Genomic DNA, 18,896 nt, shown 5'->3' on the forward strand with positions numbered 1-18,896 from the left:
TTACTGCTGCGCGCCAGGACCAAAGCGAACCTCACACTGGGGCAACGCAAGTTGCGGGACACGGGCCTTCTTGGTGCGAGCCTTCTTCTTGGGCGCTGCACTGGCATCCTCACCCGCCTTGCGCTTGTTGTTACCAGTCTTGGTGGTATTGGCTGCCACTGCGGCTGCGGCTGCGGTTGTGGAAGTAGGTAGAGTAGTGGCTGTTGTCTGGTTTAATACAGCAGGATTCAAGAATACTCCCTCGGGAGCGGCATTAGTGGTGTTTTCTTGGCCCTGTGACTGCTAGTCGGGGTTGAAGACATTGACCGAATCACCAAACAGGCTGTTGTTGGGGTCTTGAGGGTGGAAGTCGGGGCTCTGTGGAAGCTGAAAAGGGGCATCTTGAGTCTCTTGAGATACTACAACGGGAGAGTACGGCATGTCTGTAAGGCTCACATTGGGTGCGGCAGGAGGCCAGTTTGAGGCAGGCCCAGTAGCATTAGAAGAGTTGAAGTCTGAACAGCCAGTAACGGGGAACATAGTGTTGTCGTTGCCAGTAGTAGCGTTGGGGTCCTGAAGATTGTTTTCAGGGATGTCTTCAAGACTGGCGAAGACATGCAGAAGGTCATCCCCAAAGGCCGGAATATCAGCTGGGGCCATGCCTTCGGTCACTCCCGCGGTCTGCCTGTTCACGGCATCGACGTCAATAGACGAGTCTATCCCGGCAGTCAGCAGAAGAATAGTGCGATCAGTGTAGTTCAACTCACCACCAGCTCGGAACCGGTCAATGACGGCAGCGTGCTCGGCGTCCAAGTCTCGGTTGCTTGGGTTGGGGATATCAGCAACATAGACTACAGTGCCAGACTGCCCGGGAAGAGGTCTATCGAGCTCGTTGGAGACTTTGCGCAGCTGGGTGCCTTGTTCATCGTCTTGGGGAAACATGGTGATCTCGTCAAATGGCTCAGACATAGTATCCTTGTGCCCAAGGGACACATCCGGTTGGCAAGTCTTGGAAATGTCCGGAGAGGGAACAGACAGAGAAGGGTCGACAGTATGGGCCGTAGAATCACCCTCAGAATCAGCAGCAAGCCATGTCAAAAGAGGGAAAAGACAGTGATCAGGGGTCATGGCAGCGCCAGACTCAGAGACGGGAGTCGATGGGGGGTGGGAAGAGTCACATTGCGTGAGGGGGGATTGAGCAATAGGCTCAGCATCGAGAGGCAAGTCCTCGTCAAGGTTATTTCTGTTATCAACAAACATGGGATCGTTGGTGTTGGTGAAGTCCTCAGCGGGGTGGAGGGCGCTATCGTCCCATGGGTTGCAAGGTTGGGAAGTGCAGTCATTGCCAGTGAGGTTGGCCGTGGGTTGTTCGTAGGTGGTTTGAGATGTGGAGCTGTTCTCTCGAGCGACCTGAAGAGTCAAGTCACTGCCAGTGGTAAGTGGTTGAGTGTTGCCAGCAGTGAATGATTGGGCGAGGTCACTGTCAAGGATAACTTGGGGAGGGAAGAAGCTCATCGAAGCTTGCTGATTGAAGACATCGCCACCAGTAAATTGTGCAGGTAGGGCAGTGTTACTCTGGGTAGTGAAGGGGTCGTGAGAAGCTTGAGCGATAGGACCGTTGTTGAGAGAGGGCTGAACGGCGAGAGTAGTGGCAAGTTGAGCATCGCCAACGACTTTGGGAGCAGAAGTTGTTGTTGTATTAGTAGTCTTGCGTCGCTTCTTGTTGACGATATTCTCGGATGGGGTTTTGAGAACTCTAGTCTTGGATTTACTGTTCCTCTTTGTAGACTTTGAGGTCTGGATTGGCTCACCAGTCTTGGCAGCTTCATCCATGGCAGTCTTCTTCTCCGCCCGAATCTCTGCGAGCATTCTATTGATCTCTGCATTGTTAATGACCTTGGGTCCGGGGAGGTAGTAGACTACCGAACATAGTCAGTATTGGTGATTCGTATAATAATAGCGAGGATGAAAACTTACTGTTGTAGCTATCACCTTGAGGTGTGATAGGCAAGCCGTTTGCATCGCGAACCAATCGGGGGTCGTCAGGGTCGATGCGAACGACGCGGCGTTTGCTGGGAAAGACTTTCTGGCCCTTGTCCTCGGCCTCGCGAAGCTTCTTTTCCTTCTGAGTTATCTTCTTGGGTCCATCAGAGCGCCGAGGAGCAAAGATGCCTGGAGCATAGACACGCTCCTTGGACCAATCCTCGAAGGATGAAAAGCCATTTGAAGACGCTGGGGTAGAAGGCTCCTCTGCTGAAGAGTCCTGTTTAGGAGAAGTTTGGGAAGTCGATGATTGATCACCGGACAGCTCTGGGGTGACGATCTTCTGAGCATCATCACCAAGGAAGTCTTGGAGTTTGTGTTGAGTAGGAGGGGTAGCATGAGGTCTGGCATCCTGGAGTAGAAGGCGTGTACGAGGGTTCGTTGCGAGGTCAGTATTCATCACACTTGAGATTTGAGGCAAGGAGCTGTCCCTCTGATTCACACGAGAACCTTGCTCGGTCATGGAGTCTGGGTTGGCACTCAGGGCCGGAACAGTCTGCACGGTGTTGCCGCCCTGAGAATCAGAGGACTCAGTAGTAGGAGACGCAGCAGTAGGAGACTGGACCGCAACAGGTTCATTTGTAGAGGCCTGTGCGATAGGAGACTGAACAGAAAGGAACTGTGCAGTAGGATTTTGGGCAGGAGGAGTTCCAGGAGTAGAAGCACGAGGGCTAGGAACCTGAGTGGTTGGGGTTTGCTGCATCTGAAGAGCTGGTCCGTGTTGGAAGTTGGACTGGGCAGCGGACCCAGACGATCGCATCATCATGTTGTTGATGATGGCTTGTTGCTGATTGATGCGCATCTCCATCTGCTGCATCTGCGCGTGCAACTGAGGAGTCATGTTGGCCATAGGGACGGCACTCTGCTGAGGTACAGGGTTGTTCTGAGTAGGAGTGAAGGAGGGCGCAGTGGCGCGAAGGCCTGACGTGTGCTGAACAAAACCCTGACCCTGAGAGTCGCTCATGGCAGAATCTTGGGTGTTGCTCATGAAGGGAGTCTGAGCATTTCCCATGGGAGGAGTAGGAAAGAAAGGAGGCTGCATGCTCAGATCGCTCATGAAAGGCATCTGAATATTGCCCATGAACGAGTTCTGCATGCTGCCATGGAACTGGTTCTGGCTGTTGGACATGAAGGGGGTCTGAGACTGAGTGAAGCTCTCAAAGCTGGGGTTGCCCGAGGCCATGTTGGGAGTAGAAGAGGAGCTCTGGGCCCAGTAAGGGTTAAATTGATGAGTTCCAACCACCATGGGACTGCCGAAGTTGGCGTTGTTGTTTGTATCGTCAGAAGGAGAAGTGAAACCACCAATTATCTGGTTATGGTTCTGCATCTGGCCGAGGCCATTCTGACTCTGCTACAAAAGCAATGTTAGAGATGAAAGTCTTGCGGGCAAATCTGATGGATGTAAACTTACCATGAAGTGAGCAAACTGCTGCTGCTGAAGGTTGTTGAACTGAAGTGCATTTCCGTTCTGTTCCATGAAAGGCTGGTTCTGCCGCTCCAAAGAGTGTCAGTTGCGTTTCTTCTCATCTCGAGTGCGCGTGTATGACACATGCGGAGAGATGATAGCTTACCTGGCGAGCAGCTCCTTGCTGGATATTTCCCTGGGCCATATTGGTCATGTTGGGTTGACGAGAAGACATTATAAAAAACGCGACTTCAAGACGGAGAAGTATATCTCGAGAATGCTGCTGGTTGTAAAGATGCTGGGAGCGATCTTGGAGCAGAGTCGAGGATTGTGAAGTAGCTGAGAGCTGAAGCTTAGATAAAAGAATCAAGACTGTTAAGCAGAAAAGACTTGAGAATTGTGTACGACGAGGAGGATATCTCGAAGAATCAAGTGGTATGGAAGAAGTAGAGAAGATGGAGTTGCCGCAAAGAGAGCTGGTTGAATCTCCACGACGCTCAAAGTCTGTCAAGTCTGTGTGTTCTCACGAGAAGAAGCAAGATTCGATAGACGAAAGCGAAGAGCGTAGAAATGGAGCTGATATCAGATTGTTGGAAGATGCTGCGAAGCTGAGGCTGCGTGCACGAAATCTGATGATGGTAAGGAGAGGAAGAAGAAGAGGAGAGCAAGTTAGAGGCGAAAACTCTTCTATATATTCGAGTCCGAGCCTCGGCGCTACTAAAGTGCTTGCATGTTTGAATAGGAGTGGTGGACATGGCAGTGCAAACGGCCGTCAAGGGCTGTCAAGAGCTGTCAAGGATCAATATAATGGCGTTTGGCCAGCCCGGCAGCTGTCAACACTCGTAGACATTTCCTGGCTCTCCCTAAACCTCTGAGATAGTAACTCGTTGGGGGCTGTACTCATCTTGATGTTGAGACATCGGGCTGCTGCTGCTGACTGAGTATCGTGAGGTTAACGATCTTGATGTTGCTGAATTTTGGGCCTATGAGGTTTTATACTACAAGGTGTCACTCCACGTCAAAACACAACGACTAAATCTACTCCTTTCACTTCATAATCATAGATCATTCATCTTGGTCTTGTCAATAGATAAAATACTTTGCAGGTATCTCGGCTCAATGGTGTTGAGTTGCTCCTCATTGTGCTGGCACTTACGCTGCCCTCAGCTATCGGCCCGCCTTTGATATTGTCGGCTAACGGCAACGCTTTGAGCTATTGTTCCTGTGCTCAATAGAGCTGTTCGAGATGGTCCTAGCTTATGGGAAGCGGGCCCGAGTTGCTGAGGGCTTCGCGTGCCAGACGGTAGCTACCTGTCGTCTTGTCTACATATCATTGTATCGAACGGCGATACTGTAAACGCCGCAAAGGCATTACAAGTCTCCGTATAATGAGCCCCTAAGCTCAGGATATCTTCTATAACCGACCAAACAACTTCAGTCAATCATTGACTAGAATCACCACAAATTTGCGGGACTCTGCGTTACGGTTTTGCGGTACAGTGTCAGCGGCTGGCAGACTTAAGAGATGGCATTCACTACCACTACCACTCTACAGGTCAGCCCCCCTGCCTGCCCACGGCCGTCATCGGCGGTCATCGGCGCACATCTAGAAGAGCTTGCATATCCATTGCGTGTTGATCAATTTATATAGAGTGGTTGCAGGAATGTTAGTGGGGTTGCATGAACGGCCTAAAGCCAAGTAATATTATCGATGTGTACCCGTTCAGCCAAGACAAATGAAAAACCAGGAAACGATTCCCTTTGAATTCTTCTTGGAATTCACGTTTCGATATTTCAGATAAACCAACTGAATTATGACTTGTGTAGGTGCTCGAAAGGCAGCGAACTACCAGGAGTTGGTATTCAATAAGCACACGATGACGCCTCCTTAAGCAACTTCCTGGACCATCTTACCCGGTGCCAATTTAGATGCAGGCTTGAAAACCTGACCGGCCGGGCTGTCAAGCATCTTTTCTGTCACTGCCACTCGAACTCCAGTTTTGTTGCTGACCCACCGAACGAAGACAGGATCAGGCTTGTTCGAGTCTTCTAAACCGCCTGCGCCAGCAGCTGCGGCCTTGCGGTTGATCTTGGGAGCTTGCTTTTTAAGGAGTTTGTTGATCGTTTCCATCTATAATCTGGGGTCAGCACACAGTCCACACTTCTGCTTAATTCAATTTTGAGGTTACCTTTACTTCCTCATTTCGCTTTTCACTCAAGTTACGGCGTCGCCGGGCCATCTCCTGTCGACGCATGGACAATTCCTCAGCTGTAAAAACCTTCTTCGCTTGTACCTCTGCCAACATGGATTAGTGTTGCAAGTGTAAGTACAAGCGCTAGACTCACCATCTGACAACTTCATGTACTGGTGCGCATTGTCATCTTCAAATCGAGCTCGTTGCCTCTTTGTCATTTTGGTGAGATCGATAGACTCGTCTGGGTTACCATCTTCGTCATCATCTTCGTCGTCATCGTCGCCTCTGTCGCCTTCATCATCTTCCTCCTCCTCATCTTCTTCGTCTTCGTCATCCTCATCTCCTTCTTGGCCTGCGACCTCGATCTCCTCACCTTCAGCATCCTCATCACCATCGTCAGCCATGGTCTCATCACCAAAACCTATGGTCTCGTCTCCAGCGTCGCTATCAGCGGGGTCACTAAGCTCGTCGTCGTCGTCGTCATCATCATCCTGGATGACCTTGGCAGCCGATGCTCGAGGTGCTGGCTTAGACCGGGCTGGTTTGGAAACGGTGATGGTTGGGGGGGCTAGATCCATATCGATGTCTCCCTCAGCATCCTCCTCTCCCTCAGCATCAACATCCATCTCATCGTCATCGTCTTCCTCCACCTCAATCTCTGCCTCCTCTTCCTCTTCCTCATCTTCGTCGGGGCTTGAGTCAACCACATAACTTTTCTTAGCTCCTCGATTCCGCTTTCCGGATACGATTTCTCCGCCTTCAAAGCCACGCTCCCCGCGTGTAGCCTGTCGTAGTTTGTTGGAAGGAAGTTTGACAGTCAAACTCAAATGACGATCGCCACCTGGTGATGAGGCATCATCTCGGGAGACGGACACGCCTGAGGCGCGACCAGATCGTCGTGACGACATGCTTCTTTCGCTTCTTTCTGGAGAGTCAGCCCATCTGGCATGAACAGAAATGACTTCATTGGCCTTAGTGGCTGCTGAGCGACGTGGACGCGAACTCATGATGATAGATGGTCGCACTGGCGGGGCCTGGGGTGGATGGTAGAAAATGAAGAAAGTGGAAAATAATTAGTGGTATGCGAAGTGAAGGGTGGGTTGTATTTGTATCAGGATAGAGTTCAAGGAGTCCTGGGGTCCCAGGGAAGATCGCGAAAACTTAAATATGTGAAGTCAAATGAGTTGGATGACAGAAAAGGAAAGTGATTGGAAGACAAGTTTGCAGGTTTTGGTTTTGACAAGGCTGAAATAAGCTCAATTTGTTGGGGCGGGAGTGAGACAGCAGGAGCAGGAGCAGGAGTAGGAGCCAAGAGCCACCGAATAAGGGATTGGCTGGAAGGAACAGGCAGGGCCAAGGCAGGGCAGGGCAAGTACAGCTCGGATGTTGGTGGCGATTGCCGTTGGCGAGATAGGATAGGATAGGACAGGATAGGCTGGAGTCTGGACTTTTGTAGTGTTGGTGACGCTTCATTGGTGTAAAGACGACTTGAGCTTGAAGCTTGAAGGATGCGAGGCTGAAGATAAACAGCCAACTAATGCAATTTATCCTGCAACCAGTCAAGCCGATCAATCGACCAACCAAGGGCTGACTACCTAGGTAACTACGTGAGACCTCTATCTGTGAATACCGCTGAATCAGGGATTCCTATAAGCGGGATCCTGCACGTGGCTGAGGATCATCGGCCAGGCCAGTCCAGGAATATCCTAATCCTATGGTAGCTCAGACAAACTGCCGATATCAAAGGCCAATACAGAATAGCTTGGGGAGAAGCTTATCCTCGTCGGTTGCATTGAGAGAATTGGGGGACAGCCACGAAAAGGATTACAGAGACGGACGGAATTGGTGGGTGTTGTTTTGCTGCGACCAAACAAAGGGAGGGACAACCAAGAGGAAAGGAAAATTCACAGCTCACCTGTTACAGCTTTTGAATGCCTTGGTCTTGCAAGGTCACACCACGGCAGCTTGTCGCCTATTCACTTTCACTTGCCTACTCTTGAGACGGCTAGCAGTTGCTAATTGGGTTTTAACCGCTCCCAATCGCTTCACCCCGAACAGGGTCTGACTGAGCCAAGAGCTGGAGGCTCAAGCGCAATCGCTATTCCCAGGGCACAAGCACGCAAGTTGCTTAACCCGTTGGGACCGGCAGGTGACGCGGTACGAGGTTCGTGAGACGAGCGTGGTTACACGTTGTTGCTGTGTCCTGCTTCTGGCGGTAGAATTGCCTGCCAAAATGAGATTGGCTGATGGGAGATGATGGCGCTGAATCTTTTTGGCGCAAGAACTTTGGCGCGATTCCGGTGTCTTGAGCAGAACGTTAAAGGGTAGTGCGAATGGGATTTGATATTACTGAGAAGCCTGGGCGTTCACCGAGGTCCTTGATGGTACAGGCGATCTTTCACTCTGAGATATTGTCTGGAATTGATGCTCTCAGGTGAATGCGCGTTCTGGTCGTGCTACCGTTTAGCACAATCCCGTTTTATTTCCAGCAACGGCCAAGGTACCTTAGTAACGGAGTGGCGACCGTTACGTACACTACTATCCGGCTTCCTCAACGGCATCAATACGTATTAACATACCTAGGTAGGTATGTTCTCTCAGGCTCTTTATTTTAAGGAAGGTTTTGAGGGTGAAATCTCCAAGCAAATGTATATTTTCTTACTGTTTAACATGGCTCGATGGCGAGACTCCAACATCATACAGGGACTTACCTACTACCTTAGTACCTAGTAGGTAATCTGGTAAGTAAGGTACCTAAGGTACATGCCAACATAAGGTACTAAGCAGGTGACGGGAGGTAGGTTAGTAGGTACCAAATAAGGTACCTAAGTACTGCCTAAAGGGTCTAGGTAGACTCCACCGTCATCAGCAGGAGGACCGAGGCATGTGTCTGACCTCGCCGAACCTTGCCTACACCTCGGAAACCACAAACATTTCCCTTCCATCATCTACCTTAATTCAACGTTTCCGTTAACTAATGTTCCAGTCTTGTAACTATTCGCGTGACACTATCAAACATGAGCGACTCAGATTCTGATCCAGCCATCCCAGCCTGGCAGAAGGCGCAATCCGATGAGATCGATAGCCAAAACACCGAATCGGCCCCGACGCCATCCGTGAGCAGCTCAACATCAGAAGTCGATGCGCCAGCGGCAGAAGCAACAGCAGAAGAGACACCCCAGCCGGAAATTGACACAGACGGTCAAGAAAGACTCGAGGTTGCAAGACGCTTTCTCGAGAATGACGGTGTGCGACACGCGCCTCATGAGAAGAAGGTCGAGTTCTTGAAGTCCAAAGGCATTGACGAAGCCGAAATACACGCGCTTCTTGGTCAAGACGAATCCACAACAGAGACAGAGGTTTCTATTACTTCTTATCTTGCTCCCATATACTATGCTGACAATTTCAAGGCGCCAATCCCAGAAACACCTAATTCTTTTGCTCCAACACCAACCGAAACTCTCCCTCCAACACCAGCTTCCCATCCGCCCGTCGACCGACCCCCAGTGGTCACGTACCCTGAATTCCTTACGAAGGCACCCCGCCCTCCTCCGCTAGTTACAAAGGAGCGTCTCTTCAACGCTCTTTACGCAGTCACTGGCCTTTCCACCCTCATCTATGGGACAAGTCGCTACGTTATTCGGCCTATGGTTGACAGTCAGGCCGAAGCCCGTACAGATTTCCACGATCTGACCTCGCGAAAACTCGATACCCTCGTCGCAAAGCTTGAAAAGACCGTCTCCGAGGTTCCCCCCAAGAAACCCATCGCCGCAGTTGAGGAGGAGAGCGATGCTGAAGACCCTACAGAGATGTTCCACAGGGACATGGGCACTCAAACCACATTCCCCATAAGCTCTGTGACAGCTATGACAGACTCTAAGAATAACGAGTCGGCTGCCAAACACAACACCAATCAACTCGGTAGCTTGAACAAGACTCTTTCTGGCCTGAAGGATGAATACCGTTCCCAGAGCGAAGGCATGGATAAGATCAAAACTGCTGTTGATATGCTACGGGATGACCTTGACACAATGACATACACTGCGTACCCCGATCACAGTACTGGCTATGACCTGTACGGCCGCTCACGCAAACCTGAACCAGATGACGAAATCCGCAAGGTGCGGGATAACATCCGGCGTGTGAAGGGAGTCTTGCTGAGCACGAGAAACTTCCCTGCCTCGGCAAGATGATTTATTTCTGAAACCAGGCTATGAAAATGGCAATCCGTATCATCTGTGTCACTCTCGGAAAAGCTTTCATAATGTACATTTAGTCTTTACAGTACGCTATCGTCATACTTAAGCATACCAATATACCCCCTACACATCCATCCGTCATGGTATCACGTAGAAGTGAACTCCTCCATGTGGTATCCCCTATGTTCTTGCCTCCTTACCTCTTTTCTTTGAGCCCACATCGGGTCGCTCAGGGACTTCGATGAGGTGTTTCGAGAAAAAGGCTGGCCACTGCATAACCCTAATATGCTCGAAACCACGGCCTTCTTTTACCTGCTCATCGTACCACTCCAGGGTTGGTCTGAAGACAAAATTCATCGTTCTTCCACGGTATCCTTCACTCCTTTTATTTGCGCAATGCATAAAGAGGCGGTTTTTGCATCTGGTCGGCCGATCCATATTCTTCCCACGAGGAGCATGGAAGACAATCTTCAGGTCCTCATCTGCGGCATCAACTGTCCCCGTAGGTTCATCAACGTCCATTGCATCTGGAGAGGATGGCCGTGATCTGATGGGCGCATTTCCTGACTTGACTTCCCTCCATCCCTGAGTCATCATTGCTGGCAGTACGGCTGGAATAGATTCCCTCAGATTCTTCATAAGATGCTGAAGCTGGTGGATAGTAATATCGACAGGGTCTGTCAACCCCTGTGGAATCACATCTGGCCCCCTAATCCATACTTTCCTCAGTGGCAGTTTGTTGTGAGGCCCTTCAGCAAGCCGTATCATTTCGCGTTGTGCTTCAATAAGTTGCCCATCGTAAACGTATGGATCATTGTCCGGCATTTTCATCACAGGATCCCATATTACCAACTCCATAGCATGCCAAGGTTTCTTGGCTACATCAACAGGTCTGTATACAGCAATCCACGGCCGTCGATTCTTGTTAGTGGTTTCTCGATTGTCGCCGTACTTCCAGGATCCCTCAATCGTGTAGCAGAAGGCCACGCCAGTATTGATAAAGGGGTGGCCATGAATTCTTCCGTTGAAATAGCGAAGACATCTATCGTATGTATCGAACTCGGAAAAGCCATGTGCCATATCGATATTCCAGTAAGAGACGGGGCGATTAAAGACTGTTTGCGGGCCCCAGTCCCTGTCCCGAATATCGCTTTCCAGTTGTCCTAGGAAGCGCTTGAAGGATACCCCGTCATCGCGGGGGACTAAGTGCAGTCTTCTCTGAGGTGCTCTCTCCATAGCTGACTGATTCTGCGCGACAAGGGAGGAGGCGGCAGGGTTGACTTTTCCCCAAATATCGTCTGGATTACCCAACGTTGAGGGAGTATATTCGGGGATCCGGATTTGGTGAGTGAGCCTCTGGATGCCAGCATCAGGGCTTGATCCAAGCACGGTGAAATGCCGATACTGGTCTAAATTCAGAATAGACCACCACCCAAACCAGTTGACAAGACTCTGCTCATCGTTGCCATCAATCGAATCAGGGGCGAACACCACAATTGATTGATCATCGTCTAAAGGTCCTACCAGCCCTCTGACATGTTGCAAGCACTTAAAAAGAGCATCGATTTCTTTCTCGGCTGTCGCCTTGTCCTCTTCGCGTACTCGGGTACTTCCTAGACGCGTCTCCCAGTCTTCCTTGACCATAACAGCTACCTCGTGAATCCAGTTCTCAAAGTCGGCACATACGATGAGCGTAAAAGCACCGCGATGTTGCTGCCAATATTTGTAAGCCCACTTGAAGAAAGCCCAGGCCTGCTGAGGCTGTGAGATAACAAAACTGGGAGTAACTAATACAGCTTTCTTCTGTCCGCAGATAGTTTGCAGAGTGACATCCCCGATCCGGGATGGTTGGCCAAGAGAGGGATAAAAGGGCGCAGGTTGCAGAGATATGGAAAAGAGGCGGAAATTGAAGTTTGGCACGTCGTGAAGGACAGTCCAGACTGAAGGAAACAGCCGCGTAGCCCATATTGCCTCTTCATGCACGATGACTACGCCTTGGTCTAGCTTCCTGAAGCTAGCCCAGTGTCCGGCGGTGAGGCTAGAAAGCAACCTACACTGAGGGTTGCAGCTTCGCAGCCATCCGCTCAGAAAGTGAGCTTCTTCCACAGCGTTCATTGGAAATACCAGGAAAAAGTTGTGGTTGCTATAATCCATGAGGGCCTTTTCTGGTAGTAATTGCTCGTACTGGAATCCCAAAAGCCGGTTGAAAACTGTCGGTATCATTTGTGGCAGAACGTCGCCACCGCCAACGCCCTCTGGAAGAACAATCGGCGCAAGCGAGCGCGTTGTCAGGTGAGGAGAAGACCGAAACAAGTAATAATGTAGCAACACAGACTCTTTGAACGATGCATAAAGGAAGATGCACAGTTCTTGGTGATATAAGAGGACCCCAACAGACCTTACACAGAGCCAATTCGCAACTGTAGCCAAGCTATCAGGGTCGCCAATGCTTGTCACTGAGCCGGTACCCAGCTTAGCAGCAGTCAGAGCAGTCTCTTGAGACCAGAAGTCCCGCGTCGTACAAGAGTGTGTGAAGATTAGGATGGGGTGCTGTTCAAAGATACCCGACCAAGGCTGCCCATTCTGATCCTCGTCTCTTTCAAAAATAACCGAGAATGTTTCCCGACTTCCTGGGCCAAACTGCACCTCCGTGGTGATGGACTTGTTAGAAGAGCTCGATTCATCGTTCATAACAGGGGCTCTCCCAGCCCAACATTCTTGGTTGTCTGAAGCCTTTGTCTGGAAAGTCGACTCGGATTGTGGCCCAGTGTTTTTCTGGGCTTCACGGCAGTCATCTTCTATTTTAATTGGGGTCGTCGCTCGAATAAGAGAATCCTCGCGTAAGAAGAGACTTTCCTCTCTCTCTCCACGGGCGGGTATCGTTGCCTCTTCAACGGTGCCCCAACTAATTGACTTCTTGGGCCTTGACTTTTGGGTCTCGGGGATGATTTCAGTAGAGTTCTTGTTTTGTCCGAGGGGTTTAACTGTTTCGTTCGGGATTTCGGGACGCAGCGGTAAGGCATTCAGGCCGTTGATAGATCGCTCTGCTGGGTTCAGAGAGATGAGATCTGTCGGTAGTCTTGCAGGTGCAGCGCTTTCTCTGTCACGACCTGCTTTTTGTATGAGATTCACATACCTTGGCTTCAAGAGTTTCGACTGTTTGGTGGAATCTTTAGCAGCTTCGGCGAGAGTCGTGCGCTGCTTTCTCACTGTGCCCCCTGAAAATACATTTCCTGTGAAGGCTTGCGCAGGCCGGGTCTTGCGAGCCTTTGTCGGTTGCCCCTTGCGTAGGTGACTATCGGTCCGCTTTATCAGTCCACGAACGCCGAACTTTGATGACAAGAGATTGCTTGAAGCCACCGGCTTTTGTAGTGGTCTCTTATTATCAACAAGGACTTTGCTTGGTTGCCGTCGCAGTGGTGGCTTCTGGCTGGTTGAGGGTGTGAATGAGGCTGTAGTTGTAGTCGCAGCTGAGTTCATTGGCGGTCGTGAAGGATGATGGACAGATGCTATGCTGTTTTGACGACTACTTTTTGGCGAACTATCTTCACTCAAGCTTACGGAAGCTCTTTGTGTTTTGTCGAAAGAGTGTTGTGACAGTTGTCCGACCTCAACATCCATATCAATGTCTGTGGCTACCGACGGACTAGAGACGACAGAACCGCTGGGCTCTTCGCCATCCGGAAATCGATCAGCCCATTTCAGATGATCTTCCATCTCCATGAACGAGGTTTCCTCTTCGCCTCTCAGCTTTCTGCGTCGATTTCTTTCCTGATGGCGGTCGAGCTTGGCAGCATATTTGGACTTGACAGCATTCTTCCAATCTCGAATGTTCTTGAACATGTCAAAATCATCCCGCGATTTTGTTTTCTCCCAACCTTCCAGGAGGGCATTGCTCAGATTTTCTACAGGCTCCCATGTTGCCTCGCACAAGTCAAAATTCTCCCATTCGATGAGATATCTTGGTAGGCCATCAATAGGCCATTCGGCCAAGATTTCATTAACGTTCCACTCTTCGTCGGAGTCGTGCTCACTGACGATTGTCGAGACTATTGATTCATTATCGGAGTCATCCATCTTGGCATCTTTTGGCGTATGCTCTTCATGTGTATCATAAGGTACAACCTCCAAGAGCCGCTGATGTTACTCTCCCACTCTTAGGAAGAAATGAAGTCAGTCGTGGTTTTGCAATGAACAAGGTGGGGAAGTCAAACTCACTGAGGTATACGGTTGAGTATGTTCCGTACTGAATAGAGTTGACCTGAGATTTCGTGAGTTTGTTGTTTATTGACGCCTTGACGCGATGAATGAAGTCCCAAATTTGTATGGCCAGGCCTAACTTCGGTGAGGTGAGGGAGAAATTATAGGAATGAAACGAGATGACGGGCCGGTCTTGATCTCTTCTTTTCTCCGTTCTCTACGGAGTAACATTTCAGGTAATAGGTAAGCTACCTAAGGTACCTAGGTCAGAGCTTCACTGGGGCTGGGCGCGTGTGGGACTGGCTTGGCCTGGGCTGCCTGGAAAGTGCTAGCCAGGTCGCGAGATCACGTGAGTGACTTAGTTCATCGGCGTCTTTGTTCATCCCTTATCTAATGCACCTTAGGCGCGGCTACAAAATTTAAATAAATCCCATTTACAACTTGGAGAGCAGATTATCTGCATGGGCAAGTGCTTTACCAGAGACTCCTATCATCGTCAGTAGATGTGTCAGCCCTAAATCCTTATTCTTTTCCGTGCTTCGGATTCATTTGCACTCTCCCCTGCTTGTCTACATAGATATGGAGCCTAACCTAGACCCTGACTTCATCGACACCATCCACCTGTTTGTTTGGCTTTAAACGTCCAATAACGACTCGAATCTTGCTGGGAGCATCCATACGGCATGCTGATCAAACTCTCGGCATCTTCGTTGTCAAGAAGTAGGGTTCGGTCGTATTGTCTACCCACAATAAACTAGGTACCTTAGTAGCATGACAAGCTGGAAGCAGAAGCCAGGTGGACATATTTCTAGCACCCATCACTTCATGATTTCGAAATCAAGAAGAGCGGCCAACTTCCAGAGATGCCTTGGCTTCTCATTTAAATCATTAATAATGATTATAAAGTGTTCTGATGACCTATATGGTGCTCCTAACACATGAAAGAGGGCAAGGGCCAGGTTACAAGAATGTGCATTGAAACTACATCATAATATGCGACCAGGTTTGTAAGGAGTATCGGGTTCAAAGCAAAAAGATACTGCATATCTGAAAGCGGTCAGCGATCAATTTGTAGGTTGCAATGAGCGAGCGATATTGATGCGGTTAGTCCTATCCCAGGAGGCGCGAAAACCCAGCTATACGGGGAGATATAGATGATGCAGCCATCCTTCTAAGATGCATCATGCGATTACTAGTCCTGGCCTATCACATCAGAATGTGTCCGGATTCGGTAGCTGACAATTACATCTACGACTTGGAGCCTCCTTTGTCGTTGCCTATTCCATCCATTAATATTAAGTTGGCAAATTACACACTAAGGCACACAAGGTAGCTCTGACCAACAATCTACTCGAGAACAGCCATTTTTGGGGACAGGTTGCATTCCCTTGATTTCTTATACTGGAACCTAGCAGTGATGCGAACAGCACTACTTTCGCTACCTGGCCACAGTGGCAGAGTGGGTGTCTTTGTGCGACCGCTATGTGGCTGCCTCCACTAACAAAGAGGCGTCTAATCCTAGGTAGGCTCCCGGCTCCCCCCTACCTAAAAACATAGGCAGCTCCAGTTAGCAGTCTTACCCCTCGGCACGGGGGACTGGACGTCGAGGTACAAACAACCGCCTATCGCCAGAGCCGCGCATTCTCTCCCTCTCCACATCCCAAACCTCAACGACGTCGACTAAGGTTGCCTTTCTCGCAGCGCCAGCGCACTCGCCTTCAACCTCACCCTCATCTTCGATACACCAACTTGGTTCCTCTCAGTAATATACCTGAAGCAACACCACCGTAGTCATGGCCAACGACGAATATGATGTACGTCTTGCCCCTCTCCCTACCCTCCTTAGCATTTCATGTCCCGCCAGTTGCTGACCTGTGGGCCCCCTTTGCAGTTCCTCTTCAAAGGTGCCGTCATTACCATCTCTCAAAGGCCACGCCTGGTCCGACGTTTGCGACCGCCCCTTACTGACATTGTGAACCTGCAGTCGTCCTGATCGGAGACTCTGGAGTCGGAAAGTCCAACCTTCTCAGTCGATTCACCCGCAATGAGTTCAACCTAGACTCAAAGTCGACCATCGGTGTCGAGTTCGCCACCAGATCTATCCAGGTCGACTCAAAGACAATCAAGGCCCAGATTTGGGATACCGCTGGCCAAGAGCGATACCGCGCCATCACTTCCGCCTACTACCGAGGTGCTGTCGGCGCTCTCCTCGTTTACGACATCAGCAAGCACCAGACCTACGAGAACGTCACACGATGGCTCAAGGAGTTGCGGGACCATGCCGACGCCAACATTGTCATTATGCTGGTTGGAAACAAGAGTGATTTGCGACACCTGAGGGCTGTTCCCACAGAGGAGGCCAAGTCTTTTGCTAGTACGAAAATCCTACCCAATTTGACCCAGGAGGGTCCCTCTTACTGACACTTTTGCAGGCGAGAACCACCTGTCCTTTATCGAGACGTCTGCCCTTGATGCCAGCAACGTCGAACTTGCATTCCAGAACATTCTGACTGGTTCGTTGTTCACCCAATTTCTTCAACCTATCTGTGGCTTGAACTGACAATATGGACAGAAATTTATCGCATTGTTTCAAGCAAGGCCCTCGACAGTGGTGACAGCGCCCAGGCCACCATAGGCGCAGGCACCAATATCTCCCTGAGCAAGCCTGCCGACGACGATGCTGCCAAGGGCGGAAAGTGCTGTTAAATTCCTCGCAGAGCCGTTTGCAGACGGATATAGGGCTTTGGGGGTTTGGGATACCTGGCGTCTCGTTTGTCCCCGAAAATGCTCCTCGCTAAAGGAGAGTGGAGGAGGCGAGGAATCGTGATACGTCTTTTTTTGATATCAGAAGGCGCGGTTACTTCGGCTTTCCTTTGTTCTTATTTTTTGTCATGATGGTTGTCTTGGGGTTGATGCGTCCAACGATCGCTGCGACACGGTTATCTTAACGTAGCTGAATGAATTCTTTATAATGTTCGCCCTCTAATGAGCTGTACCTCTGTGCCTCTATACCTAGGTACTTTCTCCACCACCTCGCATGTACCGCATTCGAATTAAACGCCGCAATCAATGTATGCCTACACGTCATGCTGATCAGAGCCGACCGGACTTAAACAGGTACTGGCACTGTGGGTTGGTATCGAATTCATTTGCTACCTTAGGTAGTAGCTTAGTACATAGTGTACAGCTCGTTCCCAGGGTCTTCGGGTAGCGGGGCAATCCTCATCCAACTCATCACCTTGGATGCAGTCCTTAATTAGGTACCGATAGATATTTCCCTGAAGTAATGGGCGGGCTATCGTTCTACTACTAGGCATGGTCCGATCTACTCTACTTATCCATCTCACGCAATGCATTCACAAGGCTTAGATTAAAGCTTTCTGAGTGGCTCTGCCTGTCTGCTTCAGAAAACATGTGCTACTGCATATCCCCTCCTCGGGGGGCAAGAAAACACCGGGCCTTGATATGAGGTGTCAAAATAAACTCAGCAAAAGATACCCTAAACTTATGTAAAGTTAGTTACCCAAGTCCTTTTGTCATTTAGGATTAAGGTCCTGAGTTTTCTTTCCTCCCCTAGTCCCCTTGGGACGGCTTGTCTCGACTGCTAGAGCGGTGTCGCGGCCCCACCTTGATACCTCCAGTACACCCACTCTCTTATCGCGACCTTTCAAGTCTTATCGAGACTCAGCCGACTAAATTTTTTTGGAAAATTGTCCGCCGCGTCGCAAAGCCTGGCCCAGTAAAATCATCACCAAGTCAACATAGCTTTTTTGATAATTGATCCCAATCGCAACGTCGGGATTCATTCAAGATGGCTGCTGTCTACAAGTCTATCTCCAAGTCCAGCACTACAAAGGTCGAGGCGCCTAGCAATGGCGTTAAGAAGAACAAGCAGAGGGTTCTGATCCTCTCTTCTAGAGGCGTCACTTACCGGTAAGCAATTCCACGACTCGGATGTAGGGCGCATTCCGCTAACATTGCTATTCTTCTCAAGACATCGTCACCTTCTAAACGACATTGCAGCAATGCTCCCCCACAGCCGAAAAGATGCAAAATTCGACTCCAAGACAAAGCTGTACGAACTGAACGAGCTGGCCGAGCTCTACAACTGCAACAACGTGCTCTTCTTCGAGGCAAGGAAGGGCAAGGATCTGTATGTTTGGCTTAGCAAAGTCCCTAACGGGCCTACCATCAAGTTCCACCTCCAGAACTGTAAGAGTTGACACCAGACGACGCTTTTATCCAGGCTAACACCAAACAGTGCACACCATGGAGGAACTTCACTTCACCGGCAACTGTCTCAAGGGGTCGCGGCCCGTTCTCTCCTTCGACGGCGCTTTCGACAAGCAGCCTCACCTCCGGGTGATCAAGGAGCTCTTCCTCCACACCTTCGGCGTACCCCAGGGCGCAAGAAAATCCAAGCCTTTTATCGACCACGTTATGGGATTCAGCTTTGTCGATGGCAAGATCTGGGTTCGCAACTATCAAATCAACGAGGTCGAGGCGACAGCCAAGGAGGGTGAAGAAGAGGAAGAGACCACCAAGTCTCGATCTGGCAAGCCTGATACCGATATCAACCTGGTCGAGATCGGTCCACGATTCGTCTTGACGCCTATCGTGATCCAGGAGGGCTCTTTCGGTGGGCCTATTATCTATGAAAACAAGGAGTTTGTGTCACCAAACCAGGTCCGAGCCGATATTCGAAGGACAAAGGCTTCGCGACACAACGCCCGCGCAGAGAAAGAGGTGGAGAGACGGGTCAGGAAGGGCGACCTTGGACTGCGATCTGTTGGCGGCCAGCGACCGGCCAAGGATGAGCTGGATACCAAGATGTTGTTCGCCTAAACCTTTTGATMCCTTMCCTGCCGATATAAC

The 18,896-nt window shown here is 50.1% G+C and overlaps 6 protein-coding genes across 6 annotated transcripts; 3 read left to right on the forward strand and 3 right to left on the reverse strand.

Moving 5' to 3' along the window:
- On the reverse strand, positions 1-3,662 carry FMAN_12464 (uncharacterized protein; the record flags this gene model as incomplete). Its single annotated transcript, XM_041835006.1, has 7 exons — positions 1-240; positions 301-695; positions 747-1,898; positions 1,957-2,536; positions 2,591-3,373; positions 3,434-3,517; positions 3,594-3,662. 7 exons carry the CDS (start codon positions 3,660-3,662, stop codon positions 1-3), a joined length of 3,303 nt encoding a protein of 1,100 aa, XP_041685213.1.
- Positions 3,663-5,315: 1,653 nt separating this feature from the next.
- On the reverse strand, positions 5,316-6,629 carry FMAN_12465 (uncharacterized protein; the record flags this gene model as incomplete). The annotated part of the gene is made up of 3 exons (XM_041835007.1): positions 5,316-5,558; positions 5,617-5,723; positions 5,774-6,629. The coding sequence occupies 3 exons, from the start codon at positions 6,627-6,629 to the stop codon at positions 5,316-5,318; spliced, it is 1,206 nt and encodes a 401-aa protein (XP_041685214.1).
- Positions 6,630-8,639: 2,010 nt separating this feature from the next.
- On the forward strand, positions 8,640-9,815 carry FMAN_12466 (uncharacterized protein; the record flags this gene model as incomplete). Its single annotated transcript, XM_041835009.1, has 1 exon — positions 8,640-9,815. The coding sequence occupies one exon, from the start codon at positions 8,640-8,642 to the stop codon at positions 9,813-9,815; it is 1,176 nt and encodes a 391-aa protein (XP_041685215.1).
- Positions 9,816-10,001: 186 nt separating this feature from the next.
- Positions 10,002-13,898, reverse strand: FMAN_12467 (uncharacterized protein; the record flags this gene model as incomplete). Its single annotated transcript, XM_041835010.1, has 1 exon — positions 10,002-13,898. One exon carries the CDS (start codon positions 13,896-13,898, stop codon positions 10,002-10,004), a length of 3,897 nt encoding a protein of 1,298 aa, XP_041685216.1.
- Positions 13,899-15,814: 1,916 nt separating this feature from the next.
- On the forward strand, positions 15,815-16,727 carry FMAN_12468 (putative GTP-binding protein Drab11; the record flags this gene model as incomplete). Its single annotated transcript, XM_041835011.1, has 5 exons — positions 15,815-15,835; positions 15,913-15,967; positions 16,006-16,395; positions 16,454-16,534; positions 16,594-16,727. 5 exons carry the CDS (start codon positions 15,815-15,817, stop codon positions 16,725-16,727), a joined length of 681 nt encoding a protein of 226 aa, XP_041685217.1.
- Positions 16,728-17,832: 1,105 nt separating this feature from the next.
- FMAN_12469 (putative BRX1 Nucleolar protein involved in the assembly of the large ribosomal subunit) lies at positions 17,833-18,866 on the forward strand (the record flags this gene model as incomplete). The annotated part of the gene is made up of 3 exons (XM_041835012.1): positions 17,833-17,954; positions 18,016-18,233; positions 18,283-18,866. The coding sequence occupies 3 exons, from the start codon at positions 17,833-17,835 to the stop codon at positions 18,864-18,866; spliced, it is 924 nt and encodes a 307-aa protein (XP_041685218.1).
- Positions 18,867-18,896: the final 30 nt, after the last annotated feature.

The sequence above is a fragment of the Fusarium mangiferae genome, assembly GCF_900044065.1.
Source record: "Fusarium mangiferae strain MRC7560 genome assembly, contig: FMAN_scaffold009, whole genome shotgun sequence".
NCBI lineage: Eukaryota > Fungi > Ascomycota > Sordariomycetes > Hypocreales > Nectriaceae > Fusarium > Fusarium mangiferae.